General features: G+C 46.0%; 1 protein-coding gene across 3 annotated transcripts in view; it reads left to right on the forward strand.

Moving 5' to 3' along the window:
• Window positions 1-16,313, forward strand: part of foxn3 (forkhead box N3) — a 123,431-nt gene that overhangs the window by 54,979 nt on the left and 52,139 nt on the right. For all 3 annotated transcript variants that reach the window (XM_014196326.3, XM_014196371.3, XM_014196335.3), the window contains exon 3: window positions 9,858-9,994. In XM_014196326.3, the coding sequence (XP_014051801.2) occupies window positions 9,858-9,994 (137 nt within the window). The remainder of the gene's footprint in view (window positions 1-9,857; window positions 9,995-16,313) is intronic.

Here is a 16,313-nt window from a genome sequence, read left to right on the forward strand (position 1 = left end):
TGCGAGGGAAAGTGCTCTAAAGCCCATCGATTCTTTCCTGATTACTGAACGTTTGGAATTCCAGCTGGCACAGCCCCTTCTTTCTCTGAGAGACGGATAGAAATAATCCCACAACTCAAGAGGAAACACACACATGCACGCATACACACACACACGTTTGTGTCTTTATGTCTTGTGCATAACTTTCTGGTAGACCTGATTGATATTAAATTGTGGTAGCTTTTCATTTAAGCATCAGACAATAAACATATTTCCACCTAAAGCTGTCACTAAGTTAATGACCCTGTGTGAAATAGGCATTAAAACCTGCCGTCACACTAGCTTTCTCTCAATGCCCCTCCTTTCCTGCGATTAATTACTGGCTGGTAATTAGAGTTGATTATCTTTGTTTAAAGGTAGCACAATAACTTATTTCACATTCAGACACAAACCTGGGCTGGTTGATAATTACAGTAGGGTAGAAAATATGTTGGTTTGAAATGAGAAATGTTTTGTTTGGCTTTGTTTGTATGGTTTATGGTCTGATGTACAATTACTTACCAAAAGTATGTGGACATCTACTCATCAAACATCTCATTCCAAAATCATGGGCATTAATATGGAGTTGGTCCCCCCTTTACTGCTATAACAGACTCCACTCTTCTGGGAAGGCTTTCCACTAGATGTTGAAACATTGCTGCGGGGACTTGTTTCCATTCAGCCACAAAAGCATTAGTGAGGTCAGGCACTGATGTTGGGCGATTAGGCCTGGCTCGCAGTTGGCGTTCCAATTCATCCCAAAGGTCAGGGCTCTGTGCAGGCCAGTCAAGTTTTTACACCCCCGATCGTAACAAATCATTTCTCTATGGACCTCACTTTGTGCACGTGGGCATTGTCATGCTGAAACAGGGAAGGGCCTGCCCCAAACTGTTGTCACAAAGTTGGAGACACATAATCGTCTAGAATGTCATTGTATGCTGTAGCGTTAAGATTTCCCTTCACTGGAACTAAGGCGTTGAGCCCGAAACATGGAAAAACAGCCCCAGACCATTATTCCTCCTCCACCAAACTTTATAGTTGGCACTATGCATTCGGGCAGGTATCGTTCTCCTGGCATCCGCAAAACCCAGATTCGTCCGTCGGACTGCCAGATGGTGAAGTGTGATGCATCAATCCAGAGAACGCATTTCCACTGCTCCAGAGTCCAATGGCGGCAAGCTTTACACCACTCCAGCCGACGCTTGGCATTGCGCATGGTGATCTTAGGCTTGCGTGTGACTGCTCGGCCATGAAAACCCACTTCATGAAGCCCCTGATGAAATGTTATTGTGCTGATGTTGCTTCCAGAGGCAGTTTGGAACTTGGTAGTGAGTGTTGCAACCGAGCATAGATGATTTTTAAGTGCTATGCGCTTCAGCACTCGGCAGTCCCGTTATGAGAGCTTGTGTGGCCTACCACTTCTCAGCTGAGTCGTTGCACCTAGACGTTTCCACTTCACAATAACAGCACTTACAGTTGACCATGGCAGCTCTAGAAGGGCAGAAATTTGACAAACTGACTTGTTGGAAAGGTGGCATCCTAGGATGGTGCCATGTTGAAAGTCACTGAGCTCTTCAGTAAGGCCATTCTACTGCCAATGTTTGTCTATAGAGATTGCATGGCTGTGTGCTCGATTGTCTACACCTGTCAGCAATGGGTGTGGCTGAAATAGCCTAATTGTCACATCTACGGCTGCTCCTCCCCTCCGGCACGCGACGTCGCCGGAATACTAACCTCCTGTCCTGGGATTCATCATTACGCACACCTGGCCTCCTTCATTACGCACCTGCAGATCATCATGATTCACACCTGGACTCCATTACCTCCCCTTTATATGTCCCTCCCAAGAAGGACGGAGGGTTATGCCCATGCACTGACTACAGAGGGTTCAATGAACTTACCACAAGGTATCGGTACCCTCTCCCTCTGGTGCCGGCAGCCATCGAACAGCTTCGCGGGGCCCGGTTCTTCACCAAACTGGATCTGCGGAGTGCTTACAATCTCATCCGCATCCAGGAGGGGCATGAGTGGAAGATGGCATTCAGCACGATGTCTGGCCACTATGAGTACTTGGTGATGCCATTTGACTTAGCCAATGCTCCGTCAGTGTTCCAGTTATTCGTGAATGAGGTGTTCAGGGACATACTCGGACGCCAGGTGGTCATGTATAATGATGACATCCTGGTCTACTCGGCGACCTTGGAGGATCACATCATTCACGTTCGAGCAGTCCTGGAACACCTCCTGGCTAACAACCTGTTTGTTAAGGCTGAGAAGTGCCAATTCTATCAGAATGTTGTCTCCTTCCTAGGGTACCAAATCAGCCCGCAGGGAGTAAGGATGGACGACAAGAAAGTAGATGCGGTTAGGTCATGGCCAGTCCCAACTACCTTAACCTGTTAGGGCTAGGGGGCAGCATTTGCACGTCTGGATAAAAAAAATGTACCCGATTTAATCTGGTTACTAATCCTACCCAGTAACTAGAATATGCATATACTTATTATATATGGATAGAAAACACTCTAAAGTTTCTAAAACTGTTTGAATGGTGTCTGTGAGTATAACAGAACTCATTTGGCAGGCAAAACCCTGAGACATTTTCTGACAGGAAGTGGATACCTGATGTGTTGTATTGACTTTAAACCTATCCCATTGAAAAACACAGGGGCTGAGGAATATTTTGGCACTTCCTATTGCTTCCACTAGATGTCACCAGCCTTTACAAAGTGTTTTGAGTCTTCTGGAGGGAGATCTGACCGAACAAGAGCCATGGAACGATGATGTCCCATTAGACACCTGGCGCGCGAGTTCATGTTGGGTACCCTCGTTCCAATACGTTATAAAAGAGTATGCATTCGTCCACCTTGAATATTATTCATGTTCTGGTTAAAAAAGGCCCTAATGATTTATGCTATACAACGTTTGACATGTTTGAACGAACGGAAATATATTTTTTCCCCTCGTTCATGACGAGAAGTCCGGCTGGCTTAGATCATGTGCTAACAAGATGGAGATTTTTGGACATATATGATAAGCTTTTTTGAACAAAACTACATTCGTTATGGACCTGTGATACCTGGAAGTGACATCTGATGAAGAGAATCAAAGGTAATGGATTATTTACATAGTATTTTCGATTTTAGATCTCCCCAACATGACGTCTAGTCTGTATCGCAACGCGTATTTTTCTGGGCGCAGTGCTCAGATTATTGCAAAGTGTGATTTCCCAGTAAGGTTATTTTTAAATCTGGCAAGTTGATTGCGTTCAAGAGATGTAAATCTATAATTCTTTAAATGACAATATAATATTTTAGCAATGTTTTCTAATTTTAATTATTTAATTTGTGACGCTGACTTGACTGCCGGTTATTGGAGGGAAACGATTTCCTCAACATCAATGCCATAGTAAAACGCTGTTTTTGGATATAAATATGAACTTGATAGAACTAAAAATGCATGCATTGTCTAACATAATGTCCTAGGAGTGTCATCTGATGGAGATTGTAAAAGGTTAGTGCATCATTTTAGCTGGTTTTATGGTTTTGGTGACCCTGTCTTTGACTTGACAAAACATTACACACAACTCTTGTAAATGTACTGTCCTAACATACTCTAAATTTATGCTTTCGCCGTAAAACCTTTTTGAAATCGTAAAACGTGGTTAGATTAAGGAGATGTTTATCTTTCAAATGGTGTAAAATAGTTGTATTTTTGAAAAATTTGAATTTTGACATTTATTTGGATTCAAAATTGCCGCTCTTGAAATGCATCTGCTGTTGATGGAGTGCACCACGGGTGGCACACTAGCGTCCCACCTAGCCAATAGAGGTTAAAGGGGTTACAACAGTTTTTGGGGTTTGCCAACTTCTACCGCCGCTCATCAGGAACTTCAGCTCTGTCGCCGTCCCTCTCTCCTCAAAGGTGGGCCTCGTAGGTTGGTGTGGAGCCCAGCAGCCGACGAGGCCTTTCGTCTCAAGGGACATTTCACCTCCGCCCCATTGCTCAAACACCCAGATCCTATTTTATCCTTTGTGGTTGAGGTGGACACGTCAGAGGTGGGCATGGGGGCAGTTTTGTCTCAACGACAGGGTATCCCATTGAAATTGTATCCATGTGCGTTCTTCTCTAAGAAACTGTCCCCCGCAGAGAGGAATTACGATGTCGGCGATCGTGAGCACTTGGTGGTGAAGTTGGCATTAGAGGAGTGGAGACACTGGCTGGAGGGCGCCAAGGAACCTTTTGTCCTTCTCACCGACCATCGGAAGCTGGAGTACACACGGACAGCGAGGAGACTGAATCCGCGCCAAGCCAGGTGGGCGCTATTCTTCGCCAGTTTCAACATCACGCTGACCTACTGCCCAGGTTCGAAGAACATCAAGGCCGATGCCCTGTCCCATATCTACGATTCGGGAGAGGGTCCTGTCCAGAGTGCCTCTATAATCCCATCCTCCCAAGTTGTAGCTCCAGTGGCCTGAGACGTAGATGTGGACATCCGCCAGGCTTCAGAGAGGGAGCCCACACCCCTGAACTGTCCTCCTGAGCGCATCTATGTTCCCACAGGGATCAGCTACTGACCTGGGCTGTCGTCGCTGGACATCCAGGTATTTCTCACGCTATCAACACCATCGCTGAGAATTACTGGTGGCCCACCTTGGCATAGGATGTAACTTATGTCAACTCCTGTTCTGTATGTGCCCAAACCAAGTCCCCCCAGAATGCACCAGCAGGGAAGCTCCTGCCACTTCCCGTGCCTCAGCGACCCTGGTCTCATCTATCCATTGACTTTGTAACCGATCTCCCCTCTGACGGTTTCACCACCATTCTGATGGTTGTGGATAGATTCTCCAAGTCATGTCGTTTAATCCCTCTTCCTGGTCTCCCCGCTGCTCTCCAAGTCGCTGAGGCACTCTTCCAGCAGGTCTTTTGGCATTATGGCCTTGCGGAGGACATCGTCTCCGACCGTGGCCCCCAATTCACATCACGAGTATGGAGGGCATTCATGGAGAAGCTCAGGGTCACGGTCAGCCTCACTTCTGGGTACCGGCCTCAGTCCAAAGGGCAGGTGGAGAGGATGAACCAGGAGCTTGGGAGGTTCCTGAGGAGTCACTGTCAGGACCGGCAGGGTAAGTGAGCACGATTCCTTCCATGGGCAGAGTATGCTCAGAACTCGCTGCGTCACTCCTCCACTGAGTTGACCCCCTTCCAGTGTATTCTGGGTTTTCAGCCGGCCCTGGCCCCATGGACCCCGGGCTAGACCGAAGCTTCAGCTGTTGATGAGAGACTCCAGCGCACCGTCCATCATAAAAAGGAACAGGCAGACCGCCACCTCAGTGAGACCCCTATGTTCCACCTTGGGGATCGCGTCGGGTTCTCTACCAGGAACCTTCCACTCCGCCTGCCCTGCAAGAAACTGAGCCCCCGGTTTGTGGCGCCATTCAAGGTTCTTCGGAGGGTCAACGAGGTGACGTATAGGTTACAGTTGCCCAGTCACTATCCTATCTCACCCTGGTTTCATGTCTCTCTTCTCAGGCCGGTGGTTCCTGGTCCCCTAGCTGATGCTGTCGCCTATGACACCCCACCACCTCCCCTGGGTGTCGAGGGGAGTCCAGCGTATGCTGTCAGATCCCTACTGGACTCCCGGCGTTGTGGGGGTCGGCTCCAGTATCTGGTGGACTGGGAGGGGTATGGCCCAGAGGAGCAGTGTTGGGTTCCGGTGGAGGACATTCTGGATCCCAACATGATCCGTGATTTCCACCTTCGCCGCCTGGACCGACCCGCCACCTCGACCCTCGAGGTCGACCTCCACTGGTTGCCGCATGTCAGAGGGGGCGTACTTCCCTCTGGCGCGTGACGTCGCTAGTATACTAACCACCGGTCCTGGGATTCATCATTACGTACATCTGGCATCCTTCATTACGCACCTGCAGATCATCATGATTCACACCTGGACTCCATTACCTCCCCTTTATATGACCCTCCCTTATGTTCATTTCTCAGCCGGTATTGTTTCCTGTTCTCAAGCTATCTCGCCACTGTTACACTGTCTTGTTTCATGTTTGTTGTTTTAGTAATTATACAGTGCATTCGGAAAATATTCAGACCCCTTGACTATTTTGTTACGTAACAGACTTATTCTAAAATTGATTAAATAGTTTTTTTCCCTCATCAATCTACACACAATACCCCTTAATGACAAAGCAAAAACAGGTATTTAGACCCTTTACTCAGTACTTTGTTGAAGCACCTTTGGCAGCGATTACAGACTCAGGTCTTTTTGGGTACTACGCTACAAGCTTGGCACACCTGTATTTGGGGAGTTTCTCACATTCTTATCTGCAGATCCTCTCAAGCTCTGTCAGTTTGGATGGGGAGCGTCGCTGCACAGCTATTGTCAGGTCTCTCCAGAGGTGTTCGATTGGGTTCAAGTCCGTGCTCTGGCTGGGCCACTCAAGGACATGTAAGCCACTCCTGCATTGTCTTGGCTGTGTGCTTAGGGTCATTGTCCTGTTGGAAGGTAAACCTTCGCCCCAGTCTGAGGTCCTGAGTGCTCTAGAGCAGGTTTTCATCAAGGATCTCTGTACTTTGCTCCATTCATCTTTGCCTCGATCCTGACTAGTCTCCCAGTCCCTTCCGCTGAAAAACATCCCCACAGCATGATGCTGCCACCAGCATGCTTCACCGTAGGGATGGTGCCAGGTTTCCTCCAGACGTGACGCTTGGCATTCAGGCCAAAGAGTTCAATCTAGGTTTCATCAGACCAGAGAATCTTGTTTCTCATGGTCTGAGTCTTTGGGTGCCTTTTGACAAACTTCAAGCGGGCTGTCATATGCCTTTTACTGAGGAGTGGCTTCTGTCTGGCCACTCTACCATAAAGGCCAGACTGGTGGAGTGCTGCAGAGATGATTGTCCTTCTGGAATGTTCTCCAATCTCAACAGAGTACTCTGGAGCTCTGTCAGAGTGACAATCGGGTTCTTGGTCACCTCCCTTACCAAGGCCCTTCTCCCCCGATTACTTAGTTTGGCTGGGCGGCCAGCTCTAGGAAGGGTCTTGGTGGTTGCAAACTTCTTCCATTTAAGTATGATGGAGGCCACTGTGTTCTTGGGGACCTTCAATACTGCAGAAATATTTTGGTACCCTTCCTCAGATCTGTGCCTCGACCCAAGCCTTTCTCAGAGCTCTACGAGCCTCATGGCTTGGTTTTTGATCTGACGTCCACTGTCCACTGTGGGACCTTATATAGACAAGTGTGTGCCTTTCCAAATCATGTCCAATCAATAAAATGTATCACAGAACTTACTACAATCAAGTTGTAGAAACATCTCAAGGATGATCCATTTAAAAAAATATATATTTCCCCTTTATTTAACCAGGTAGGCTGGTTGAGAACAAGTTCTCATTTACAACTGCGACCTGGCCAAGATAAAGCAAAGCAGTGCGACACAAACAAACAACACAGAGTTACACATGAAATAAACAAGCGTACAGTCAATAACACAATAGAAAAAAGAAAGTCTACATACAGAGTGCAAATGGCTTGCAATGAAAACAGGATGCACCTGAGGTCAATTTTGAGTCTCATAGTATCTGATTCTCATAGTCTCGTTACTTCTCATAGTCTGATTACTTATGTAGATAAGTTATTTCTGTTTATTTTTTTATACATTTGCAAAAAAAAATCTAAATGTCCTGTTTTCACTTTTTCATTATGGGGTATTGTGTGTTGATTGCTGAGGAAAATGTTTTATTTAATCTATTTTAGAAAACGGCTGTAACGTAACAAACTGTGTAAAAAGTCAAGGGGTCTGAATACTTTCCGAAGGCATGATGGCTGAAATGGAGTCAATGAAATGGAATCAAACCATTCCATTGACTCCATTCCAGCCATTATTATGAGCCATCGTCCCCTCAGCAGCCTCCACTGAAGTGTCACACACACACACACACACTTACAGGAGCTGTCAGTAGGATGGTAGCATCATCAGGCTGTCTATACTGCAGCATTTATAAGTATTGCATTTCATGGCCTGATAGAGTTTGTGACAATCTGAGTCATGGCCTTAAAGAAGAAGCCCCACTGATGGAAAGCTGACAGAATAATTAGGGTGTGTGTGTGTGTGTGTGTGTGTGTGTGTGTGTGTCTGAACCTAAAATTACCGCCTGCATCGCTTCTGGCGGAATTGGATCTTTACTCTAAACTTCCTTCAAACAAACAAGTACTCTCCATGGTGAAAAAACTGTTTACCAGTAGAGGCTACTGAGGGGAGGATGTCTCATAATAGTGGCTGGAACGGACCGAATGGAATGGCATCGTGGTATTTCATACCATTCCACATATTCTGCTCCAGCCATTACCATCAGCTCGTCCTCCCCAATTAAGGTGCCACCAACCTCCTATGCTGTTTACATACTGTTGCTGTGATTCTAAGCATATAGCCCTGCAGGCAGATACTGCATATTGTCCATAAATTAGCATATCTATAACAACACATAACAAGTTCAGGTGATTGTCATGACATAATTGATATGAGATGTTAGGAAAGAACCTTCAACAGAAATGTAAGTGTGTGCGTGCAGGCGTGTGTGTATGTGTGGCTGTGCGCACATGCATAATAGCCACCTCTGGCCAGGGAAGGGACATCATATCCCATAATCCCAGTGTTTACCTAGCTAGCGCTGGAACAAATCATTTAGCTTTAGCTTAGCTCCCTGGAGCCCTGGAGCCTAGAGAGAAGAGTAAATATTAGCGGTTATCCGCGTAGCCTAGCACTGTCTTTAAGATCAATAGGGTAGATTTCTGTATTTAGCACCTGATATAACCTGTCCCTCTGTGCAGACTAGTCGCTTCAGTAGATAGGGGCAGAGGTAGTCAGTCACAAGCTCACATACACCCGAGTACACAAACTCTCACAATCTCTCTTTCAATTGGCCTCGCACACACACGGCTGTCTGATATCAAGTCACTGAGCCCAAGGTCATGACTATTGATCTAACTAGAACACAGAGCAGTGCACATTCTGACACACACACACACACACACACACACACACACACACACAGACAGAGAGAGAGGGAGAGAGAGGTTTGGGCGACTATATCATCTGTTGAAGTGACAGACTTTTGACATTGTGAATTTTTTTCCCCAACCGGTCTGGTTGCTTTGAGATGACCTGGCCCTCTCATTGGGTATTCTTCACTATATGTTACTGGAAATTAGAAATCCTCTCCCTGTAGCAAAGTGCTGATGCTGTCATATGGGGACCATTAAAAACAAAACACACATTTGTCCGGGTTCTTTATTTCTTTCTGGCCTGGTTTTTACAAGAGGCAGGTTTATCGCTTTACTTTTTTCTCATAATCAAATCCTGCTGGAGGTGAGGTGCGCACACACACACACACACACACACACACACACAAAGGTGAAGCACCTCTCCCAGAGGTATATAGAGCTTAGAGCGAAATAGGGTAGAATCGGTCTTATCTGACCTCCGTGCACCTCAATAACCAAACCTAGAACAAAAGGAAAGAGAGATGGAGCGAAAGTGGAAAGAAAGAGAGGCTGGTTATTTCACCTGGTGCTAATGCTGTGACAAACACACGTACAGGTGGCTGTCACGGAAAGAGGATAAGAAGGGGGAGGCGAGGGGAAGGAAGGGGTGTGTGCCGTATCGGTAAGTGTCTGTGGGACTCAGTGATCTCTTGTGGATATGTACTGTACAATAATGCGCTATGAAAGTAAATACATCATTTATTGACCTCACGTCGCCAAACAACTGTTCATTCCAACAATTTTCTCTCTCTCCTCCCTCTCCTCTTCCCCCCCCCCCATCTCTCTCTACAGAGCATTGGGAAGGGGTCCTTGTGGTGTGTAGACCCTGAGTACAGGCAGAATTTGATTCAGGCGTTGAAGAAGACACCTTACCACCCTCACGCCCAGGTCTTCTCTACTCCCCCCACCTCTCCTCAGGCATATCAGAGGTAAGACACGCATGCGCACACACCCACACACACAACACCCCAGGCATAACAGAAGTACGGCATAAAAGGCAGACGGACATGGTAACTAGTGATCCACTCCCTCGTGTCAACCTCCTGCCTGGTCTCTCCCTCCCCTCACATGACACCCCGTCGTGGACAGGTTGGCAACGCTGCCCCAGGACACATCAGGCCAGACCAGAGAGAGAGAGGAGGGAGGAGTGTTCATGTCAAACAGTCAGGAGAGAGAGAGGAGGGATAATGTCAAACAGTAGAGCGAGAGAGAGAGATCAGTGTTATACGCCCTGCCGTCTCTCTCCTCTGATCAGTGGTGTGTCCACTGATGTGTGTGTCCAGTCCACTGTAGAACAGAGCAGAGTGGTGTTGGGCCAGCGCCCAGGGTAGCGGAGTCAGCCGAGTGTGCAGGACACAGTAATGGCTTCACTGTAAAACCCATCATCCTTAACAGGATGTGGAACAAATGGGTGGTCAGGGAGGGATACGGAGAGAGACGAGGGGAGAGAGAGAAGAAGAAGAGATGAGAATAGAAGAGATGTTCTCCCAAATGCTTCAACGCTTGAGGCCACCTTATCAAGGTTATAAGTTCTACTCTTCCAAAGACGGAGGAATTTGAATAACACGGCCATTGTTACGCACAGTGGGAAATTCATTCTGTAGCAGTTTAAACTGGAATACATGTACTGCAATAATTGCTTGAATATCTGTCGCAATTGTTTACTTTGTAGAAGGAGTGAGAGAGAGAGTCTTACTAGAGGATGTTTATGTGTGGAAGAGAAAGCTTGTTTGACAACATGACCGAGCGGCGCAGATTACTGTTTGATTTGAGAAGGGCGCTCATCCCTCTCCACTTTCGTGTAATAGAACTCGCTCACTCCCTCCTCAATCTCTCTCTCTCGCTCTCTCTCTCTCTCTGTCCAAATGGTATATTTCTGTGGTAGAGGCTGTAGTAAAGTGTTTCTGGCCACTGGGGCTCAGAGCAGAATGCTGCATTTTGTAGCTGCTTTTTACTCAGCACGGTTACACACGCTGACACAAACGCACACAAACACACGAATGCGCGCACATGCGTCCACGCTCGCACACAAAACAGTTTGCGTTTGTTTACGTATGTGTGTGTGTATCAAGAAGGGTTAGTACAGCAGCTTAGAGCATGCCAGCAATGACTGAAAGGGAGAGAAGAAGAAGAGTCCCCTCTGTACTGCTACTCCAAACGGGCCCTGACCAGGCTGATCACTAGAAATAGACTTTGATTTCGGACGTTTGAAAAGGTCCCCAGAACGTCTACATGTGCCTTACTCGGCTCCTACCCCAAAAATGATTGCCCAGCACTGGCGCGAACTCATGATGCTCAGAGGCGAAGCGTGCTGCTCAGACCACTGCACCACGGCAGGTCACAAAGCTCTAGCAAACCGGGAGGATACTTGATGGTTATTTTGTTTAAGCCTTCCCCAAACCACAGCCCTAACCTTAACCACTCGGGAAATACTACCTAAACTTAAACCTTTGAGTTGTTTCTGTTTTAACCCTGTAACCACGTGGAATTAACCCTGTAACCATGTGGAATGAATGCGTCAAAAATAGACATGAATCCATAATACGTCTAATTTCAAAGTGAAATTATGAGATCTTGTTGGCCTTGACAGAGCTGCATTCCTCCTCTCTCTCTCACTCACTCACTCACTCACTCACTCACTCACTCACTCACTCACTCACTCACTCACTCACTCACTCACTCACTCACTCTTTCGCCGTACTGAACAGCTGGTCTGGCCGAGGCTCTCTGCTGAGTGTTTGCCCTTGCCGGGTGATTATAGCTGCCGTTGCTGCGGCAACAGCGACACCTCCATGGCAACGCGTAACCGAGGGAGAGGCAGGTGCGGTTGCATCACTGTGGCAATTTGTTGCCTGGCAAAAAGGACAGGCCATTAGCGTGCAAAATAAGCCATCGTCAAGGCAACACATGGGCTCACCATGGCAACAGCAGATGGCTTTGAGCCTATTCTGGGGTTGTGTGTGTGTCTGTGTCAGTCGTTAGCTACCTACTTTTGTGCATGTTCATGAGAAGCCATAAAAGCGTGAATTATGGGAGATGACAAGTGGAGGGCGAATCGCTGGAGGAGATACATTTTAGATGGAGAGAAAGAGGGAGGAGAGGAGAGCTATACGCAAGCCCGTACGCATGCGCACACACACACACACACATACACACACACTGCCGAGAGCTAACAGTTAACCAGACCTTCTGCTTCTGTGAACAAGGTGTGTTCAGCCCTGAGATGGGAAAAACAAAGCACACAAACAAGGAGAGAGGAGGACCTACACTGGGTGTGTCGTGCTGCTTTGCTTGTTTTCTCTGGTTACTGTGGTTTGTGTATGTTAAGTCTTCTTTCATTCCACAACTACTGTTTTCTTGACATGTACCTCCAGAAGTTAAAAATCAATTTTTTAAATTGTTTTGATCTTTTTTATGTTTCATGGTTTTCTATTTCCGCTTAGGTCTTTCATTGTCATACTCCCAAAGGAGAGGAACTTTTCCATCGCATTTGCAACAGGTCTTTCAATGTGTGTGTGTGTTAGTTAATGGTTATGTTAGTGTCATGTAAAGGTTAGCGGCGGTCATGTCTGGTGTGTGTGACATGTTGTTTTGGTCTTGATTGATGGTTTAGTTCGAATGTACCAGTCTCCCCTGTTGGTAGCCTGACAACACTACACCATAGTGTTAGGTAATAGGAGGTGACAGCTCAATGGAAAATGTTCTCTGGAGTTTCCCCAATGTGTCACTCCTCTGTGTGAGGTGTGTGTGCGTGCGCGAGCATGCGTGTCTGAAATGAATCAAGTCAGAGATGACGGTTCACTGTCTATCAAAATAGGCACTTCACTATATGACTATATGGAGTTTCTCCTCACTCTCTCTGGCAACCCCCCCCCCCCCCCCCCCTGAAATTCCTTTCTCTGATTGTCCATAAGAAATAAGAATGGCTCCATTGTGACCAGAGCGGTGAGGCTGGAGGTGTGGGCATCCTTGCTAGTTTGCCAGATGAGAAATGAAACGTGATTAAAGGAGTGTTGCAGGAGTCCCTGGCACCAGCGGGTCCTTAGATTAGCTAAAGAGGATTGTGTCTGCTGCCCGTAGGGCGCAGGGCAGCGAGGGAAAGTGGTGGGCAATAGGATTGGAAATTAGATTATGGGAATTAAGAAAAAGGCCTGTTGCCTTCACGTGGGCGGGGTGGAGTGGAGCACTTACAGTCAAGATGAGGACACAATCTGTTTTCCTCAAAGTGTGTGTGTTACTGACCACATGGAGCGAAGAGTTAAAGATAGGCTGGGGCATGGAGAGAGGGAGAGCGAGGGGAATAGAGAGAGAAAGTGGGGGAGATGGAGAGAAAGAGAAAAGAGTAGAGAAGGACAGAAAGATAGACATGGGGAGAAGTAAGAGTTACAGAGAGAGGTATTTAGAAGAGAGAGTTAGAGACAGTGGTGTAAGGTACATAAGTAAAAATACTTTAAAGTACTACTTAAGTCGTTTTTGGGGTATCTGAACTTTACTTTACTATTAATATTTTTGGCAACGTTTACTTTTACTTCACTACATTCCTAAAGAAAATAATGTACTTTTTATTCCATACATTTTCCCTGAAACCCAAAAGTACTCATTACATTTTGAATGCTTATTAGCAGGACAGGAAAATGGTCTAATTTACACACTTATCAAGAGAACATCCCTGGTCATCCCTACTGCCTCTGATCTGGTGGACTCACTAAACACACGTTTCATTTGTAAATGATGTCCGAGTGTTGGAGATAGCCCCTGGCTATCCGTATATTTAAAATATAAGTATATTTTAGCAATTACATTTACTTTTGATCCTTAAGTATATTTACAATCAAATACTTTTAGACTTTTACTCAAGTAGTATTTTACTGGGTGACTTTCATTTTTACTTGAGTCATTTTCTATTAAGGTATCTTTACTTTTACTCAAGTATGACAATTGGGTGCTTTTTCCACCACTGGTTAGAGAGGAGGACAGAAAACGAGGGACGGAGAGAGAGAGAATGAAGGAGAGGATTGTGCCAGAAGCCCATGTGTTTCTCATAAAAACACAAACAAAGAATGCTGTGCTTGCTGGCCTCCTGTGGTGTACACAAATGTTAGCGCTGCGCTCTCTAGTTCCACTCTGCTCTGCTCTACTGCATCCAACCCCCCCCCCCCCCCCCCCCCCCCCTCTCCTCATCCCAGACCTAGTACTTACTGACGCACACAACAACACACTCATTGTGTCAAATCAAATAACATTTTTTGTCACAATGCGCCAAATACAGCAGGTGTAGACTTTACCGTGAAATGCTTACTTACAAGCCCTTTCCCAACAATGCACAGTTAAAAAATGTATGAAAATGTGCAAATAAAAATAGAAAATAGTAATACAATAAATAACAGACCACTTTTTCTTACATTACAGCCTTACATGAAAATGGATTAAATCTGTTTTTTTTTTCTCATCAATCTACATATAATACCCCATAATGACAAAGCAAAAGAGTTTTAGACATTTTTGCAAATGTATTACAAATAATAAACTGAAAAATCACAAGTATTCAGACCCTTTACTCAGTACTTTGTTGAAACACCTTTGGCAGCGATTACAGCCTTGAGTCATCTTGGGTATGACGCTACAAGCTTGGAACACCTGTATTTGGGGAGTTTCTCACATTCTTCTCTACAGATCATCTCAAGCTCTGTCAGGTTGGATGGGGAGTGTCGCTGCACAGCTATTTTCAGGTCTCTTCAGAGATGTTCGATCGTGTTCAAGTCCAGGCTCTGGCTGGGCCACTCAAGGACATTCAGAGACTTGTCCCGAAGCCACTCCTGCATTGTCTTGGCTGTGTGCTTAGGGTCGTTGTCCTGTTGGAAGGTGAACCTTTGCCCCAGTCTGAGGTCCTGAGCGCTCTGGAGCAGGTTTTCATCAAGGATCTCTCTGTATTTTGCTCCATTTATCTTTCCCTCGATCCTGACTAGTCTCCCAGTCCTTGCCGCTGAAAAACATCCCCACAGCATGATGTTGCCACCACCATGATTCACCGTAGGGATGGTGCCAGGTTTCCTCCAGACGTGACGCTTGGCATGCAGGCCAAAGAGTTCAATCTTGGTTTCATCAGACCAGAGAATCTTGTTTCTTTGACAGTCCTTTAGGTGCCTTTTGGCAAATTCCAAGCTGTCTGTCATATGCCTTTTACTGCGGAGTGGCTTCCGTCTGGCCACTCTACCATAAAGGCCTGCTTGGTGGAGTGCTGCAGAGATGGTTGTCCTTCTGGAAGGTTCTCCCATCTCCACAGAGGAACTCTGGAGCTCTGTCAGAGTGACAATCGGGTTCTTGGTCACCTCCCTGGTGGCCAGCTCTAGGAAGAGTCTTGGTGGTTCCAAACTTCTTCTATTTAAGAATGATGGAGGCCACTGTGTTCTTGGGGACCTTCAATGCTGCAGATGTTTTTAGTATCCTTCTCCAGATCTGTGCCTCGACACAATCCTCCAGAACTCTACAGATAATTCCTTCAACCTCATGGCTTGGTTTTTGCTCTGACATGCACTGTCAACTGTGGGACCTTATATAGACAGGTGTGTGCCTTTCCAAATTATGTCCAATCAATTGAATTTACCACAGGTGAACTCCAAGTTGTAGAAACATCTCAAGGATGATCAATGGAAACAGGATGCACCTGAGATCTGAATACTTCTGAGGTCTGAGTATTTCTGTTTTTTGTTTGAAATAAATTTGCTAAAATGTATAAAAATGTGTTTTCGCTTTGACATTTTGGGGTATTGTGTGTAGATTGATGAGGGAAAATGTTTTATTTAATCCATTTTAGAACAAGGCTGTATTGTAACAACATTTTTAAAAAGTCAAGGGGTCTGAAAACTTTCCGAATGCATTGTATATACAAGGAGTACCAGTACTGTGTAAATGTTTAGGGGTATGAGGTAGTTAAGGTAATATGTACATGTAGGTAGGGGTAAAAGTGACTGGCAATCAGGATAGATAATTAACAGAGTAGGAGTAGTGTAAGTGGAGAGTGTGAAAGTGTGTGTGTGTGTGTGTGTGTATGATAATATTCGTGTGTGTGTGTGTGTGTGTGTGTGTGTGTGTGTGTGTGTGTGTGTGTGTGTGTGTGTGTGTGTGGCGTGTCAGTGTAAGTATGTGTGAGTCTGTGGGTAGAGTCCAGTGAGTGTGCATAGAGTCAGTGCAAAAAAGGGTCAATGCAGTAGTCCGGTTAGCCATCTGATGAACTGTTCAGCAGTCTTA

This window comes from Salmo salar, chromosome 01, assembly GCF_965601325.2.
Source record: "Salmo salar chromosome 01, fSalSal1, whole genome shotgun sequence".
Taxonomy (NCBI): domain Eukaryota; kingdom Metazoa; phylum Chordata; class Actinopteri; order Salmoniformes; family Salmonidae; genus Salmo; species Salmo salar.